Source organism: Ammospiza caudacuta, chromosome 3 (genome assembly GCF_027887145.1).
Source record: "Ammospiza caudacuta isolate bAmmCau1 chromosome 3, bAmmCau1.pri, whole genome shotgun sequence".
Taxonomy (NCBI): Eukaryota; Metazoa; Chordata; class Aves; order Passeriformes; family Passerellidae; genus Ammospiza; species Ammospiza caudacuta.
Genome location: NC_080595.1, coordinates 46,355,296 through 46,375,041, shown reverse-complemented (window position 1 = coordinate 46,375,041; position 19,746 = coordinate 46,355,296). Strand labels below are relative to the sequence as shown.

Here is a 19,746-nt window from a genome sequence, read left to right as displayed (position 1 = left end):
CCTGCAGCAAGGTAAAAAAGCTTAATAAAAAGTGATGTTTTAACAGAAACACCCAACATTGAATCAAAATGTCCAAGCTGTGCTGCACATTCTATTATTTAAACAGGGAATGGTATTAACATTAGCTACCTGCATGAGAGAGGACATGTTCCACTACTACATACTGAGGCTGCACACAGAAGAATGGTCATTGTACAAATTCTGCACAATTTCAGTATTAATAATCATGCTTGAAGTGGAGCACAACTAAACCAGTATTTGGAGATTAAAATTCCATAACATACAACGTGCACTGATTTTTAAACAAAATACTCTATGCTCTGCATTTTAACTGAAAAAAGGCAAGAAATTAGGCTATATCAGCTTGATACTGTACTTTGTTTAACATCAGGACACAGATGACTAGGGTTCAGGTTCCTGACTTTCCCTTGCTCTCTATATCTTTTTAATTGGAGGTCCTTCAATAATCAATATGTCTTGGTATTGAAAACATGGAGATAGGAAAAAATAGAGAAAAAAATAAAAAGGAAATTCAGCTTTTACTGAATTTTAATTTCACTGAAATTACATTTCAGTGTACATTGTCACCTCAGAAGGAGCTTATGCACCATGCAAAATTTATACAAGCCCCACATATTCAAAATGTTGGGGTGTACTCCATATTGCATCATTTTGGAAGGAAAGCAAAATGATAAACAAAAACCTTTCACTGAACTAAGGCAAATCCTTTGTTTTGGAGGCAGATGCCATACACGTTCTTAAAATAGTAGCTGACACTTAAGAAAACATTTCATTCATTGGAACCAAAACTAAAGCAATAGTCAAGACAGGCACAGGCCAGTTCTGAAATGATGTCACATGAAAAGCAATCTCCAGAAAGAAGTTTCCCTGCCTTCCTTCACTTTTATTTTTCCTTCCTCAAAAACAAGTGCCATGCTTATTAACAGAGGCACAGTTATCACTTCACTTCTTAAAGAGCAAAACTTTATAGTTCTAATGGTTTACCTGTTTGCACAATTAAATTATAATAATTTGTACATAACACTAGCTTTAAATCCTTTTGAATTAATAACACCCTCTTACTTTGCTGAGATTATCTGTTAACTATAAATGGGTCAATTTTTTTTGAGTCAACAGAACTATCCTCCAAGCAGTAACTGTTATTTGTAAAGACTTCAGAGTCATCTTATTAATTTAAAAACACGTATGGCTTCTGCACCTACTATAATTTTTTAATTCCCAGATATTTCAGTTTGTTTCAGCACCCCCTTCTAAGTGACTCACCAGCTAATTCAGTTAAAATGTTTTTAAAACCCCAAACCTGTCAGAGGTGAATAAACGTGCCTAAAAAACCCAAAGGCCATTTCTGTCTCCCATCTCCAAAATAAATCTGAAAGTTTTTAATGACTTCTTTCCAAGCAGTACTCTCTCTTTAGGGGCATTGAATGGCTCAGTGAATTGCAATTAGATGGGGAATCTTTCAGCTCCAGGAACACTGCATGAATATATCCCATCCTGGTAATAAGTTAAAGTCATTATCACTAGACAGCTGTTTGGCAATTATGCAAAATAAGGTGGGATGTTTAATCAGTTTCTAGTGAGCACTGTCCACTTTTTAAGTTCCACTGTCAGAACAAAGCTTGCTGGCACTCTTTATTAAAGGACCAAAATGCAGGGACCACAGGCAGAAAGGCAGCCCCTCCAACTCAGAGATGATTCTTCTGGAACATGAGATAAGGAGGTTGCTGGGCCCCTGCTTGTATCAATGTCACATGTATTCTGTAGATAAATGAACAACATTAATCTTCAGACCTATCATATGGCATAGTTCAACAAAACTAAATGAGCAAGTGGGAAAGACAAAGTAATATCCCCTAAACTAATGGCACTGCTTCAGAGTTACATCAGGGCTACTCTATAAGCTCCAATCCTTTTCATTTTTTATAATTATTGTATCTTCATAATAGATCCCATTATTCATTACAGTAGCTTATTCAGCCACCAAGGAAAGGTTATTTCTTAGCTAACAAAGATGGTGAACATTCACAGGGCCAGTGTCCTGGGCTCCCAGTGAATACCATCCTTCTCTAACCAGCCTGACTGCTCTCAGTGACCAGCTCTGCTGTGACCCACACACCAACAAGCTCGAAGTCTAAACATCTAAAAGTCTAAAAAATCTCCTTCAGTTTCAGCAAAGTGTTTTTGTAGACAAGTATTACTGTATTTATTTTAAAATCCTCTTCAGTGGTTTCTGAGGTTTTTTTAAAGCAGGCTTTTTGGTTTTATTTAAAAAGGGTTATTGTTTAGGAATATACCTTACAAATCTGCATTCAGAGTGAAATATTACTCAAGAAAGCAGTCTATCTGAAACCAGTAGGAAGCTGGTTAGCAAAGATATGAGGAATCAAGATGAAAAACAGCAAAATATCAAAGGCAAGTCTGCCTATTGTCATCCTCTTCCATCTTTCCACTTATGATCTTAATCTAAAGCAGCAAAAACAGGGACAAGGACAGCAAGTAAAGCACCAGAATTGACTCTCCAATCATCTCAAGAGAAAAGAAGTTTTGAGTAACCTTCACATTTCTTTAAAACCAGCACCTTGGAAAAGATAAACAAATTCTGCTAACACTGCCTAAAGGAAGGAACAGTCTACCTGGTCTCCCACACATCACAATCTTGCCATTAGTGAAAGCAGATATTAATTTCTGAAGGAAGGTGGTGAATAAGGGGCAGCACTCCCTTCCTTAGCAGGCAGAAATTAGCTTTTGCAGTCACAGTTGAAAACAAGAGAGAAGAGGCAGAAAAGGCCATAGAAATGCCAGTGGCACAGGGGAAAAGGATAGACCTTTGACAAAGGAATATTTTCTCCATATAATAGAAAGGTTTAAAAGACCAGTTCTATTTATTTTGAGATGAAAATAATAGGATGAGATGATATGAATAAATTAAATAGGAAATTATTTGGAGGAATCTCACTACATGCTTCCTATTTATCTTCTATAACAAATAAAAGTAATCAGATAGGACTGGAATAAAATTTAAATAGTATTTTACCTATTGAAAATGTAAAGAAAAAAAAAATCCAAGCTGTGACAAACTACCTCACAGACTTCTCTACTGTAACCCAATGGCTTCAGCTGCTATTGAAAAAGTGTCTAGCTACTATGGTGATAAAATAAAACCTCAGGAGACTTTTTCTGGGAAAAAGGTAAATTCCATACCTAATGCTTTAGCTTGCAAATGGCTTGAAACAACACTTGAAACATCACTTTGAGCTACTTAATGTCTCATTCATTTTAGTAGATGAGCTGTAGGTCAGTTACAATAATTTTCTTGACCCTTTATTCATAGTCATTTAAAAAATACAGCAGTAATCATTGTTATAGTCTATATTGATTTTCCCATGAAGTGGGTATAAGCAAGGAATAGAGAAAATGAGCTCAAAATAGACTGGAAGAGAAGAAAGGAGTGGTTATGAGATGCAGTCTTCAAATTATATTTTCCACAGTGCACAGTCAAAGTGTTGGCCAAGACGATTAGGAAGAACAGATGATGAAGGACAAAATTTTTACTGATTTCGGTAACTGCTATTAGAGAAAACATGAAAAACAAGTTTATTTCAGAGTATAAATTCATTATTAATCAAAACCCAGAAATATTTTTCACTTCCTGTTTTATATAGATCTATGTGAATTGTCTAGAGTAAATGGATCTTTTTTTCCTAGAGCATTCATGGAGCAACTGGGCCATTCTGAAATAAAACTTTAGTGTTCTACTTCTTGAAAGGAGCCCATGAAATAAGAAAGATAAAGGAAAAGAATTAACATTTCTAGTTAGAAAGAAAAATTGTGCTAAATAAGCTATATCACTTTTCTTTGTATTTTTAAAGGGTATGAAAATGAGATTGCTAGCTAGATTATTAGTGAAATGGTGGGGAAAAGAGGTACTTCATTTATGCTCTGCCCTTCACACCAACAAAACCAGTTAGACAAGAAAGGAAGAGATTCTATATTAAGAGCCAAAGCATTCAGCTGTGACCATAGTTTCATGAAGCTGAGGAGCGTGTTCCTGAATAGAGACCTCAGCAAGAGCATGGATTGCTAGTAAAAAAGCTCAGAAAGAAGACATTACTCTATCTGCTTCCTGAAGTATTATAATCCCTGTGGCCTGTTCAAAAAAAAGTTGGGGAGGGCTTTCCAGTGTATGTTTCAAAATATTTATATGCAAAATCTTCTTAGAAGGAGCACCACAAAACCAACTTCCTAAAACAAAGACAATATGCATGCTATGATCTGCTTCTGTAAATATTCTGAAGAACTGAAAACATGTACTTACTTTGGCAGTAGTTTCTTTAATGGACATGCTGTACAATTGTTCTTTCTCTTGAAGGCTAGAAGGAATTAAAATAAAATAAATAAATAAAATAAAAAAGTTAACCTCTGCTCAACATGGCCTTCTATACAAGACACATTTTCTTATGGAAATAGAGTGTTAAGCTGACTCATACCAACACAACAGAGTCAATATCAAGACAAAAACTATGCTTCATTCAGGGTTGCTAATGACTAACCAACATCACCTTTACAGTTCTTTATTAACAAGTATACAGATTTTACTTACCCTTTGAAGCACAATTATGATTATTTGCATAATCATAATACCTAAAGCAAACTGAGAAGTTCCCAGAAATGTCCAGGACTGGTGTTTTGCTAGACCATCATCCAAAAACCCAACACAAAGGCATTTCTGACACAAAGAACTGGCAATTTACAACCCAGTTTTCAGCTCTACCAGAAAAAGTTCAACTACAGTCACTTGTTCTCACAGTAATTTTATATGAAATACCACTACTCAGTTTCGTTAGGTCCATAAAAACTTACCAAATATTTTCACCAAATTGATGGAACAGTGGGCTGAAACTGACGCATCATCCATGCTTATATTAACAAAATGAAAGAGTTTTTTCCATATATTAGAAGCATGGAGGCTTCCTACTTTTCTATTATCAAATCTAAAGTAAACCTGTTCTTTCGGCTCTTGTAAATAAATACGCCATTTACATTTTTAACATGAAGTTCAAAAATCCAAACAAATCAAACATCAGGAGTTAGGAGAGAGGTTATTTTTTGCAATTTTTGCTTTAATACTCCCCTCTCTCTGACTTAGGAGGTGTACACTTTTTCTACATTGTTCAATTACTTTATCACACACTAATTTCTTTTCTGTCAAACACCTCAGTTCTGTGTATGTGACAGTCAGCACACTCCATTAGCAGCATCTCAATTTTTCCTCATGCCTTATGTGTTATAAAAACTATTTATTTCATGACTTAGAGTTACTATTTTTTCCCAAACAAGAACTAATGATATATTTCTGAGCTTTTCTCTAGTGTTAGGCATTGAAATATCCAGACGTATCAGAGACATCACTGGGTTTATTTCAGTGGTACTCTTGCGTGCCAAGGCAGTGTTGTATTAATTTTACAGGTGGAAGAAACAAAAGCCACATTTATTCAGAAAGCACATTATGACTGAGTGCCTGTTTTGATATGCACACAGCCCCTGCTGCCTATGCATTCCTCTTCTGTATGCATTTCAGTTTTCTTTTGAGAACCTGCCCTGATTTTCCAAGCACAGCACTTCCTGAGCTTCCTGAGTTCAAGAGTCAGCATTTTCACGAGCATGAATCCCAAAGCAGGTGAAGTTGGAGTTGCAAACAGCTATTGATCACCCACAGAAAGGCTGGTTGGACCATCCTGGCAAACTGCACACAGGAGTGAAATAGCCTCAGAGGCAGAATTCAGAGTATCATTTAATCACATTAATGAGGCGCCTATTTGCATTGCTCTCCCTAATACCCTGCTTCAAGGAGCACACATCTTTCCTATCTACAGCCCAGCCAGGCCTGTCACCTCATTACCACCCCAGCACCTGTGCAATGAAACAATCAGAAATGCAGCTGCCTACCTATATAGAAGTGCTTAATGACATTTCTCACAGAGTCTCAAATGTCTCCCTTTTCTACAGCAATATATGTGCAAAACACGAAGTATTGCTGGTGTAATGATGCCATTATCAGCTCCCTGCTTGCCTCTGGGCATGCCAGACAGAATGAACTATTTAGCCACTTCTCTTATGCTTTGGAGCTCCCAGTTACTTTCAGCATCTCCCACAATTGGTATCTGAGCTGGTCAGGTTATGTAAAAAAAAAAAGATGGGCTTTGTGTACAGATGTCAAGGGGCAGCAGCAAGGCTGCAGTGTGTAATTGAATGAATACTGGGTGACTGACCCAATTGTAGTGAAAATGCCTCATAAAATTCAAGTCTAAAGACCCAGGCCATAATAAAATATAAAGCGCAGTTTTAGCCAGAAGAACAACAGTATATAGATGGCAACTCTAACAAATATCTTCCGTGTGCTCTTCCTCTCATCTGTTTCCTTTCCTCACAGAAAGCCCCCCTCAGGTTCATACATTTCACTGCTCTGCATAATTCACACAGCTAACAGGAAAAGAGATCAATTTTTAACCTCTTTTGAAGCAATGCATTCAAAACAGCATGGCAAACTAGGACCAAGTTGTCAAATCTGCATTGCTAACAAGGATGCACAAACCCATGCAGACTTTCAGGACCAGGTGCTGAGTGGGAAAAAACATTCTCCCTATACCTAGATTTCTTTTTCATGAGTCTCTAACAAGTCAGTAAAAAATAAAAAAGGAATCAAATGCTGCCACTACAATGACAACAAAACTATGGTTTTAAGATAATTTTGTGGAACTACAGTTTTAATGGAATTTTATATTAATCTGACCAATATCAATAAAGGATATCATTAGTAAGTAATTCATTTGACCCAAGCTAGTGATAGCTGGATTAACCAGCAACTCAAATCTAAAGATCCTTCTGTTACAGATAACAGCATTCACACAGACTCTTACAAGTGCATTTGTTTTATTTATGGCACGAATTCCACAGTAATATTCTGTTTCAAATCCTTGTTAGCCTTCAGAGTGATACCAGAGGAATCCCTTTCCACTTGCAGAGACTAGCCCATCATACAATACATACACAGCAATCAAAACCATGTAGGAACCAGCCATCGTTACCAACTACAAACTGCTTTTAACTACATTTATTCCCAGGTTGTTTTCTTCTACCACAAAACACTGTCACAGAGAAGCCCCTCACAAGCTTTCCAATTAACTGACAAGGTAATGACCCACAAGTGTAACCAGGCAGTCAATACTGATTCATTCTACCAACAAAGAGCTTTAACCACCATGATCTATTACATGTGACTTGAACCAGAAACAGCATTTTCTTTTACAACCACCCTGGAGCATCATATTTCATTTTAAGAGGGGTATTCTGTCTGCTTAAAAGCTGCTTTAGGCATTACTACAAGGGTAAATGTCTTTAGAAAGAGCTCTTTGGAATAACACAAAATTCTTGCCTGGGAAGGCGTCGATAGTTTTGACTCGTTGCTATTCTTCTCTGACAGAACAGCTAATCAAGAGTTTGACAGCTTCTCCTCACAGTCTTAGCAATCCATTATGAGGACCATTTAGAACTTCCTTCTCAAATTCATTATAAGCTAACTCTATCACAGAGAAAGCAAAATTCTTGACCCAGCTGATGCAAGGACTAGAGCAAGACAGGAATTCAATTAACACAAATTTAACTGACTAAATATGAAGGAAAAGAAAGGTTTATAACACTTGCAGAATCCACAGCAATCTATACCTCCGTATATCTTCATTCATGTAGATGGCCACACAGGCCTTTCATTTGAATGACATGCCATGGGCTTACAGACATTGGGATCCATTAGAAGGAAAGAAGAACAGGAATGTACGCATGCTACATCCCAGAGTATCGCTGTAGACAGGCTGGACTAGAACAGGAAAGCAGGAGCTGAGGGATTAGGTAATTTCTGGGTGACACATGAAGCAATACTTTAGCAAAACACAGACTTTGGCTGAAGAGCTGTAGGAGGGTGTAGAAATGCTGCATGCTCAGGAACTGAAGTTGATCTGGCACGTAACAAAAGATTATGGGAAAAATTTTAAGATTCAAACACTTCAGGCAGTACCCTTTAAGTACCTCATTTTACTGATATTAAAGAGTTGCTACTAAATATATTTAATTGTAATAACACAGTTGGAACCTGCTGAGATGATGATGTTCATAATTGGGACTGGTGTGCAGGCAAAATAAAGGAAGACATTTCAATGCAATAGGAGACAGAAGGAAGAATAAGAATCAAGCAGTCGGGTTCCCACATCCCTCACTCTATCACACCTTCCCACATTACCACAGAGGACATTTTGTGTCACGATATAATAGATAATGTTTAAAATGGCTTTTAAAGAATCTTCTGAGAAGTTTAAATTTGCATGCAGGAATTACAGACACTGTGGAAGTGGCTTTGTTCAAAGGAAGGCTAACTAGCACAATACTGGGAAGAACAGCTTTCTCCAAAAGGAAGGCATGTTTCTGAATGTCTTTCCTTCCACTATGCTAGTATACTTCCCTTTGCATACCAAGCTATTATGTATTTACGTTTTGCTTCCTAAGAAAAAATTCTAAGAATGTAAAAGGGCAAAAGGCAATTCATGCTGTTCTCCATATTCAATATGTATAAATATACACGCTGCTTAAACAGAAACAGTTCCTGTATTAATAATAAAATTTTTATACAGCAACAAAAAGCACAGTCAGAATTTACTTTTATATCCACACAACAGAACCTACCACACACAGGGTACTGATATAAAACAAATAAATCCTGTACTAAAAATTCTTATTTTTCATAGAGAAATTAAGCTGCCATCTCTGATCCCTTTCTGAACACACTGAAAGACAAGTAAAAAGTCCTTTAACAGCAAGTATTCTCCTTTACATTACTGTCACCTAAAAAATTATTATAGATCTTGTCATTACACTCTCAATCTCCACACCACAATACAGTGCTTAAGCAAAAAGCACTTTAATTTCTTTAAAACTAAGCACAAGTCAGAACAATTTAAAATTACCCATATTTGAATTTCTAATTCAAGAACAACAGCCTAGAAGCCCACGCTCAGATTGTATGCAAAAAGCATGATGGGCTGAACCCTCAATTCACATGAATATGTATTTCCTTCTAGATAAAAATCAGCAAATTTAAACAATTTACAGTTTGAATTTGGCCCAGAGTAATGAGACTGCCTGCAAACAATAAGGCTACTGTGATCATTCTCATGATCACAACTGCAGGGACCATGGCTTTTACAGCTTTATGTCTTCTAACATGACTCTTGCTCCAATTCTGAAGTCACAAGAAGCTATACTCTCTTAGAAGATAAAAATATATAAACCAAGCCCTACACTTGTAATCTTGCTTTTAACAACAAACAGAAGCTGACCTTCAAAAAAAAAAGCTTTTGTCCAGTCCCTTGCAAAAAAAAGAAAAAAACCAATCACAAGTGCTGCTTGGGGAACCTTTGGTGTAAATGTCTGCTACAGTCTACATCAAGGCAAAATTCCACCAAAAGTCTTCAGTATATGGACTTCACTGTGCTTTTAGGGAATAAATCCACAGTATAAAATCAAATCAATCAATAACTTCCTTATGATTTTATAGTTCCCTCAATGGACATATCTCAGAAAGTTTTGAAAACAACTCATAAAAAAAGAGCTTTGAACAAAACTATATTTAACAAGAGACATCTTTAAGCTAGACACGTACAACTAGGACTAAAGAAAAAAAAAAGAAGAAAAAGCAAAGAAAAAACATAGTTGTTTCCAAAGTTTTCTTGAGGAAAACCAACAGATGATTATTTACAGATACCATGGACAGATTTTAGACCTAAAGGGCATTGCTGGCCCTACACTTCTTCTCAATTAGGGACATTCAGGGCTAGAATGCATTAAATGCACAAATGTAAACCATCACTTTTTGTTCTCTTTTGAAACTCTTTACCACAAAGTTTGATTCTACCTAATCAAGAAAGAAATGAGATAACAAGATTTTCATTCCATGTGATTGTCTCATAAGGCTGTCTGGGCTAGACAGCTGAGTATCACCATACTGAGAAAGCAATTTTTCAGTCAAGCACATAAATTCCTTTTCGTCTTTGTGCCATGATCCATGGGACTTAAAACAATGGTATTTTCACAGCAGCATATCTTTTTAATGGGAAGTAAAACCACTCTTTAAACCTAAGTCAGGGTTTTCCAAATAAACTCTGATTTTTTTCTTTGATAATGCAGCCCAGAGAAAACTTCTGTATGAAGACAGAACTAGTTAAAAAAATATAAAACCAGAAAATTTCTGCTCAGCTGATGTGGTAAAAATCCAATTTCTTTATCTAAACCTGAAAGTGCTCTCGAGGAAAGGACTTGGACATTAAATACAAGGAGAGAAAAGTTGTGTTTAACTCATAATAAAAATGAAATTTCTGGCAGCTGCAAGGACTAGTCACCTGAATTAGAAGTAAAATGCAAAGTCTCACCTTGGAAAACGTCCAACCTCAAAAATTAATCTGATCTGAGACAACAACTATCAAGAGATGGACTTTAAGGTACCGGAGGATCACACTTTCTGCACATTTCAATCTACAAAGTTCTCGAAGGAATATGAATGAGAACCTGAAATTATGCACCTACCTCTGACCGATCAGAGAGCTGGCTTTTCTTCTTTTTGAAGAAGAGCAATTTGCTCTTTTTCAAGCTATCATTTGTAGAGCAGTATTTCTTCACTGCTGCTATACATCAAGGATTGCTCTAATACATGTGCTACCCCACTCAGAAGTTTTCAAGAGTCAGAACTGGAAATACACTTTCTCAATGTTTGTATAACCTCAGCTCACCAATAGGGTCTCTCACTGACTCATGGGCTGTTCAGTGACTGTATTTCCCTTTGTCAACTCTCAAAGACTTACACCTTGAAAAACTCATCATCCTGCCCAGCTCTTGCATACATAAGAACATTAAACAGAGTCAACTCTTATTTGCTGAGTGCTGCCAGACAGTAGTCCCAGTTAGGAGACATGAAGAAAAATCAGGGCATTGGATGACACTTCACAATTTTTTATAAGAATGATTAATAAAGTGCTTTCTTAAATGCCAGCAATACAAGGGCAGAGGCAGAATCTCAGTATGGTTTTGGGGCTTTTACATAAAATCACTCCAGCAGAAACTATCAGTTCACAGACACCTGAAGATGCTGCTGGCATCTTTAATCATCACAACAAGCTCAGTTTTTATTGCCATGTATTGAGAAATCTTCTGGTCCTATAAAACACCATTCAGACAGCCAAACCAGCTGGCTGTTTCAACCAACCAAACCATTCATATGGTGCTGGGTTTCCCACCACTCTTCTGCCAGCTGATGCTGCAGGGCAGTTGAAGCAGTTGTTGCTTCAGCTGCTATCAGGAACAGAAGCATCAGAATGGGAACAAAGGGACAATCAAACAGCTATCTACAGGAGCAGTTCATCACATCCCAACTAATACTTTCCCCAGATTTTCTGACATATCAATATATCCCCATTCTTCTGCTACATCTGTCTGGACTGCACAAAAACTAGAGCTTGCCCACAGCAGCTGCAATTATTCTCCTAAGAATAACATCTATTTTATTTTACTGACTGAAAGGGTCTGTCCCTGGATAAAGTTGCTAGCTGTTTCTTTTCATTATATACAGACTAATTTAGTATCACACATTGATTGAGACAGCTGGTCATTTTTCCCTGAAGTAAATCTCATTGTGCACATACCCAGAGGAATCAGCACATATGTGGCCTGGGCTTTACAGGCTGCTACGTCCCACTGGATGCTGTTCAAGCAAGCAGGGGGAACCAGATGCTCAGCAGGGAAAACCAGATTCCTCATTACACCATACACATGAGCACTCAAGCAAGTGTTACTTATCCTTCTGTTGCGACTTTTTCCTTCTATGACACTGCTTGGAAGGACAAAATACTGCCTTTAAGATTGCTCCAAAACAATTCAGGTTGACAGCAATGGCTCTGCCCTCCACATTGGAAGACTGGCTCTTTCCTTTCCCTGCTCTGTTTTTAATCTCCCCTGTTCTTCCCAAGGAAGGCCAGTGCCTACGGTATGGGAGTAGACTTTGCAGAAGTCCTTTTCCCTCCCTCCAAAGGGGGTCCCCCTCTCCTCCTCCAGTGGGATCAGAATTATTATGAACTTCTGAGCCACGTCTGCACCTTCACAGAAAGCAAATTCACATCATGTGCCAAAGCACAGACACTTTATGGCACACGGTTCCTCCTAGATTTACTGCCACAAGAAAGGGAAAAAAAGCCACTTGCCCATGAACTCTACCCCTAGGCAAAGAACAAAGGAATTAAATTAATCCTAGACAGACAAAATGGAGAGGAAAACACCTACCTATCCATCCATCCATCTATCTATCTATCTGAAAGATGAACCTTCCTAATCAGTCAGTTCACTCTCTCCTTTTACCTATGATTCGTCTTAGCCTCGCACAAAAGACTGTAGCCAAATACTTTGAGAAAGCAGAGATGATGGCCTTGTCAAAGACAAACCCAGGTATGGGACTACATATGAGACAGTCTTATTATCAAGGCTCAAGCTGGATCATGGCATGATAAGAAATTGGGAGTTCCTCTGGAATGGCTATTACAAAGACCCAAAGGGACTCAGTTTGGCGTTTGGGATAGTGGCTATAGAGGCAGAGGACATTAGCAGTTGAACAGCTTGCCTGGACTATCAGAAAACCCATCTGCAGTAGGTCTCCTGAAGGTGGAAGAGCAACGAGTGCCAATTGCCACCTTGACAGTGCACCACCGGAAGTATAGGACGAATTGAGATGCCGTGATCCCCATCCACAAAATGATCTGTGAGCTGGAGAGCCAAGGGGTGGTCAGCAAGACCCACTCACTCTTCAACAGTCCCATCTGGCCTGTGCACAAGTCTGACAGAGAATGGAGATTGACTGTGCACTATCGTGGCTTGAATGAAGTGACCCCACCACTGAGCACTGCTGTGCCGGACATGCTGGAACTCCAGTACGAGCTTGAGTCCAAGGCAGCAAAGTGGTATGCCACTATAGACATTGCCAATGCATTTTTCTCCATTCCTCTGGCAGCAGAATGCAGGCCTCAGTTTGCTTTCACCTGGAGAGGTGTGCAGTACACCTGGAACCGACTGCCCCAGGGGTGGAAGCACAGCCCCACCATCTGCCATGGACTGATCCAGGCTGCACTGGAAAGGGTGAGGCTCCAGAACACCTACCATATACTGATGACATCACTGTGTGGGGGAACACAGCAATGGAAGTATTTGAGAAAGGAGAGAGGATCACCCAGATTCTGCTAGAAGCCAGCTTCGCCATCAAGAAAAGCAAAGTCAAGGGACCTGCCTGAGAAATCCATTTCCTGGGAGTAAAGTGGCAAGACAGATGGAGTCAGATTCCCACTGAGGTCATCAACAAGATCACCACAATGTCTCCACCAACCAGCAAGAAGGAAACACAAGCTTTCCTAGGTGCCATAGGTTTTTGGAGAGTGCACATTCCTGAGTACAGCCAGATTGTGAGCCCTCTCTCTACCCAGTTACCTACAAGAACACTTTCCAGTGGGGCCCTGAACAGCAGCAAGCAGTCTCTCCCAATGACAAAACATAACAGCCCATTCTAAATCCTACTTTCCTAAGTTTGTATGTGAAACTATGTTGAAGTCTTTTTTCCAACTTTACTCAAGTAAACCAAGTTCTCTAAAAAAATTCCACCTTTTGTCTGTATCAGGCTTTGTCCTCAACCGTAGTTGCTGAATACTTTGCGTATACTCCAACAAATATGATTTACACCCCCCCTGAGTACTTGTACTTCATTTCAAATTGATCTTTCTCAAATGAACTCCAGGCATCACAAAAGCAGAGTGAACTGGCTGCATAAATTTTCAAGTTCAGTTCCTTGCACCACTGGCCACCCTCTAATAACTAATACACATAACAGAGAATTTCCTTATCTTCAGATGCTCCCACAAACCCACCATAGAACAAATGCCTACTAATAAAAAACTGTTCCATGTGAAGAAGAGGTGGAGCATTCTAATATTTTGAAAGGTACATAATTGAATTTCTTTCAACCAGCAATCAGTGCCCAGACAATAGTCCAGATGGAACAGTGCAATTTATTTTAAGAATGGCATGCCGTAAGAACACATGCATCTGCAGATATGGATAAAACAAAGAAACCGCAAAATGAAACTAAAACTGAACTGAAGTAAAACAGATTTCCCTAGTCAGTGTTGTGAAATGGAAAGAAACAAATAAAGGAACTAACAGATATTGAAGTGAATAGGTAAAATAATTAATATGGTCTTCTTTTATAATTAGAAAGTGCAAGTTACACCAGCTAAAAACACATATTTCTGAAATGGTGTCCAGTAGCGAATATGAAAATTATATATTTGGATACTTTTTGCAATCTCCAGAAGAAAGTACCTCATGCTGAAACACCCAGGCCCATTTTCCTCTGATTTCAGTGTGTTGTCTTCAGTTAAAACACTGGCACGTGTCACAGTGCACATAACACCAGTTGCTCCCACCTTCTAAACACATCTCCACGCACACTCATTCAAGTGAACTGAGCTTTTGCCCTGCAATTTCCCATTTTAAAATAATTATTATACCCTTTAGCTTACCAAGAGCAATTAGGCCTGTCTGGATGAGCAAAACAACAACATTCTGCAGTCTCAACCTCAGTGAGAATTCCCTGTCAAAGCATTCTTTGCCCATTAACCAGCAGGTTTGAACCGCGTCTTCCAACAGCCCTCAAGTAAGGTCCTGGGGTAATGCACCTAACATTTCTTAATTCTTCAAACTCAAAGCAAAGGTATTGACAAAGGCTCTTTGTATTTAAAAAGTTCAGCACATACCAAAGATAAGGCAAAACAAAGAACACTCCTGAAAAAATAACAACACTTGACAAGAAAAATAAGTTTAGAACCAATGCTCATCCCAGTGTTGTATTTGACTTGCTCTTTTCCTCCTTCACACAGAAGGGCAATTACTTGAGCAAGTATTCTTTGTTTAATATATCCTCTCATGTTCCTGGAAGTTTGCTCCAATATATTGAATATTTTTTTATCTTTTAGTGAGCTGCAAGCCACCAAATACAATTCATTACAGCACAGATTGTCTTAAGAGATGCTTCACACTAGCCCTCCCTGTGTTACTCCAGTGCTGAATGCAATTCATGTAGTCAACAAATAATTATGCAAAAGCACGTTATAGCAGTACTCTACTGACAAGCACAATGTTGCTAGAATAAATACAGAGTATCTTGCAGCCCAACAGTGAGGGGTTTGTAATTCACAGTCCATTGATATTGACCTTTCCACATTATCACTGATCTCAAGCACATGTGCATGAGTAATAGCTTTATTTCTCACACAGATAGCTCTAAATTTAGAAAACTTTTTTTCTCCTCTGCAACTATTCCTAAAATCAAATGCACATTTCCAGAAAAATCTCTTTCAGATTAACTATGCCAAGACTTTGGAATTAAAAACTAATATGTTGAACTAGCATCAACAATGTATGTAAACCTGTCACCTAATAAACAATACTTCCTCCACAAGTACTGATTTAGAATAAGCCAATGCAAGTTGCAACCATGGAAATTCTGGCAAGACAAAGGAAAAAGAGTTTACAGCCAGGGTGGTGAAACACAGGATGCAAAATCTCCATCTTTGAAGATATACAAAACTCAGAGAGATAGGACACTGAACAACCTGATCTCACCAGGAAATTGTAGCCTCACTTGGAGCAGAAGTTTAAACAAGATAATCCCCTAAATTATTGTCTAACTATATGACAATCTGGGGGATGCCCATAGGCACACAGGAATTAAACCCACACCAAATGTCTTGCTATGCGCATGATGTTTTTTCATCTTACAGAAGAAGAACAGGCTGGAATCAGATATAAAATCTCTGTACCTGAGGTATGACAGACTGCATAGCTCAAAAAGGAAGCCACCCATCAGTTAAGCTTACTGTTAATCTGAATAAACTCTCACTATTAAATAACTTCATTTATGTGTCCTGTATTTGGTTTAGCTGAGATGGAGTTCACTTTCCCCACAGCAGCCCCCACAGTGCTGTGCTTTGCACTGGTGGCTGGAAAGGCACTGGTAACACACCAGTGTGGGCTGGCACGGCATCAGCACCCTCTCTCCAACATTCTGCCCTCCCACACCAGCAGTAGGCTGGGGTTCGGCAAAATCCTGGGAAAGGACGCACCCAGGACATCTGACTCCCACTGACCAAAGGGATATTCCATACTACAGGATGTTAGGGATGTCTGCTGATATAAAAGCTAACAGAAGGAAGAGGAAGCAAGGCCATTCATTATTTACAGTGTTTGTCTTCCAGAGCAACCACTACATGTGCTGAAGCCCTGCTTCCTGGGAAGTGCCTTGACATCACCTGGTGATGGAAAGTAGAGAATAAAACGTTTGTTTGCATGCATGCAACATTTCACTTTTGCTTTAGTAAATTGCCTTATCTCAACCCATGGATTGTTTTCCATCTTGTTTTTTCTCCCCAAGCCAGCTGAGAAGAGGGAGTGATAGAGTGGCTTGGTGAGCACCTGGTGTGCAGCCAAGGTCAACACACCAGAGTCCCAACAGCAGAACTCCAGCTATGGGAATGAGAGCAGAAGCATCTCACCACTGGTGACAACAAAGTCAACCAACAGGAAAAAAAAAGATAGATGTTTCATTCATTGCATCTTTTAAAAATGAACAGAAAGGAAAAAAATTTTAAATTTTATTCCTGTTATAAACTCATTTTGAATAATGAATGCCTGTTTTCTCTCAAGTGATTGTGCTATTCATGGTGCTAGTAAGAGAAAATTCCTCCTGAACCCATACTATTTAACTCACTTTTAAATAACTTCCCAGTGAGGAAAGTGCAACCCAAATATTACAGCAGCAATGAAAATAATCTGAATATTTTTTCATAAGCAAACTCAAAACTAAGAAAACTCAATACAGTTTCTCATACTGCTTAAGATCTTTTATTCCTCAATCTCAGAAACACAGGTCTAAGATATTATTAAAACAAGCTAAACTTAATGCAAGACACTATTTCTCATAACCTAATTTAAACTTTTAAACACATGTCAAAAGAGAAGAATACCTCCTCTATAAAATGTTCTGCTGACTTAAAAAAAAACTGTATAAATTAGCACACATGAGCAGCAATTTCTCATGAATGTTAATACAACCAAACTAACTCCAATAAACATGATGGGAGATTAAAAATTGCAAGCAACATGGTTTTTGCTTTTCTGGAAGAAAAGTACATTAGGATAAACAGGAATTTTATTTTCTCTTGGTGACACGGCAGCAGTACCACTTTCAAAGTCCCATCACCAATGTCCATTACAGTTTCAGTACTTCAATTGCTTTTTTAAATAAAGATGAGGTTATTTCCAAAATACTGCCAAGAGTAGCTACTTTTCCATTTAAAGGATGCATCTACTGTTCATTTAACTTTGAGTGTCCCAAAATTATTCATGCTGCATCCTCCTCCCCACTGCCTCAAGTCCACTGTCTGAGTCCAGCACTCTGAGGAGTTTATTGTAATTACAAGTTCATGGAAGCAAGAAGCATCTCTAATATTTACTTGAATGGTGCCTAGTACACACTTTCAGGCTGTAAGAAATATGTTTGAATTACTGCATTACCAAACTGGGGAAAGAATTCCACCAGCTAACAAGAAATAGTGTAAGCTGATGATAGGAACTAACAGTTGATGGACACATATGCTTTCTGCAGGTGGGTCTTCACCATAAGAGAACATTAAGTGCAAGACATTCAAATAACTAAACTCCTCTGAGGAAATACATCGATAGTAGAACTCCAACATCTCTTCTCAGAAAGTTTTAAAGTGTCTAAATCCAGATAATTAGCTAGCACAATGATGAAGAAAACAAGTGACAGCCAATTCAGCAGAACATACAGGAAGATATAAGACTCACATCTAAATCGGAATTTAAATACCTCTTTATTGGTCCTGGAAGATCTAAACTGAGTGGAATTCGATAGGAGGATGCTAAGGTGTCATCCACAGCCTTGCTTATTTCCTGCAGTTCCCTCAAAGAAATGCAGCCAAGTAAAGCAGCCAGTTCACAGTCCTGTGACTGAATAAGCCTATCTTGTTCTTCAATTTCTCTTCTCAGCTGTTGATCTTTTCCTTCTAATATGGCCAGTCTTGTTCGGAGATCTTCAATTTCTTTCTGCATAGAACAGAAACCAAAGTTTACTATGAATCTTATAAAAGAAACCCACTCGCCCCTAAGAAAAAACAGTACAAGTGTCAGAAGTAGCATGAATTAAATATGTCCAATTCAGCAAACATTAAATGAGACATCTTCTTGCTGACACACAAAAACTCTTATTTCAGTTATACTCAGAAACTCTAGCGCTTCCAGCAGCCTGAAACTCACCACCTCCAGCTCAGCACCACACTTCACGTTCCTCTTCCAACACCTACTCTCAGTCCTCTTCCACTTTTAAAATACATAGGTATTTCACAAGTTCACAAGCTAAAAACTTCCACCAAAAAAACAAATGTCAGATCACCCATGGCAACAGAATCTTGTTCTACAGACTGGCAGCTAAACTGATCAAACATCTATCCTGCAGAATATCCCTGCAATGGTTTATCTGATGGTTCCAATTCAATATGAAGCACAGGATGCAAGCAGAGAATCACTTACTATCTAATCAGTCCTTCTGATAATTAACATTTCATATTAACTAAAAGCACAAAATCCTTCCCTTGACTTAAAACGCACAGAACTTCAACATCAGTTGCACTCACTTTTCAAAAGTGCAAATTGTGTGCATTATGATATTGATGTTTCTTGCAAGAGCAAAATACAATTTTTAGAACCATAGAACTGTAGGATCATTAATGCTAAAAAAGAGCTCCAAGATCATTGTGCCCAACTTTGACTGAACAGCACCTTGCCAACTAAACCAGAGCACTAAGTGCTATGTCAAGCCATTTCTTGACCATTTCCAGGGATGGTGACTCTACCACCTCCCTGGGCAGCCTACTCCAAAGCCTGACCACCCTTTCAGTGAAGAAATTCTTCCTCATGTCCAATCTTATTCTCCCCTGGTACAGCTTGAGGCCATTTCCTCTTTTCCTGTCAATTATTACTTGGGAGAAGAGACCAAGCTGGCTACAACCTCCTCTCAGCTAGAGAGTGATAAGGTCCCCACTGAGACTCCTTTTCTCCAGGCTAAACACTCCCAGCTCCCTAAGCTGCTCCTCATCAAACTTGTGCTCCAGACCCTTCACCAGCTTCATTGCCCTTTTTTGGATGTGCTCAAGCACCTCTATGTCCTTCCTGAAGTGAAGAGGCCAAAAGATAAAAAAAAAAAAAAAATCTTCATTAATTTGTACATCATCCTCACACAGGTTTTTTCTTGAAAATCCAACAGATAGCTTGCATCCAAGGAAGTAGCACTTGTCGAAGGAAACTGGGTTGCTGAGTTAAAGTTGTCATCAAACTAGATGAACATCATGCTGGAGAATATGATTCGATTCCTACACTTCTTACTGTCTCTGTGAAACTTTGCAAGCCATTTAAACTATTATGTCCACACATAGCCACAGATTGTATGTTCATAATTTTCTATACAACCTGCAAGAGATCTCTGACATGCTATCTATAGGCTCTCAACAGAATTCA

The 19,746-nt window shown here is 38.5% G+C and overlaps 1 protein-coding gene across 1 annotated transcript in view; it reads right to left on the bottom strand.

Moving 5' to 3' along the window:
- Positions 1-19,746, bottom strand: part of DISC1 (DISC1 scaffold protein) — a 187,109-nt gene that overhangs the window by 106,851 nt on the left and 60,512 nt on the right. The window contains exons 6-7 of the mRNA XM_058801566.1: positions 18,044-18,279; positions 4,337-4,391 (exon numbers count right to left, since the gene is read on the bottom strand). Of these exons, the coding sequence (XP_058657549.1) occupies positions 4,337-4,391; positions 18,044-18,279 (291 nt within the window). The remainder of the gene's footprint in view (positions 1-4,336; positions 4,392-18,043; positions 18,280-19,746) is intronic.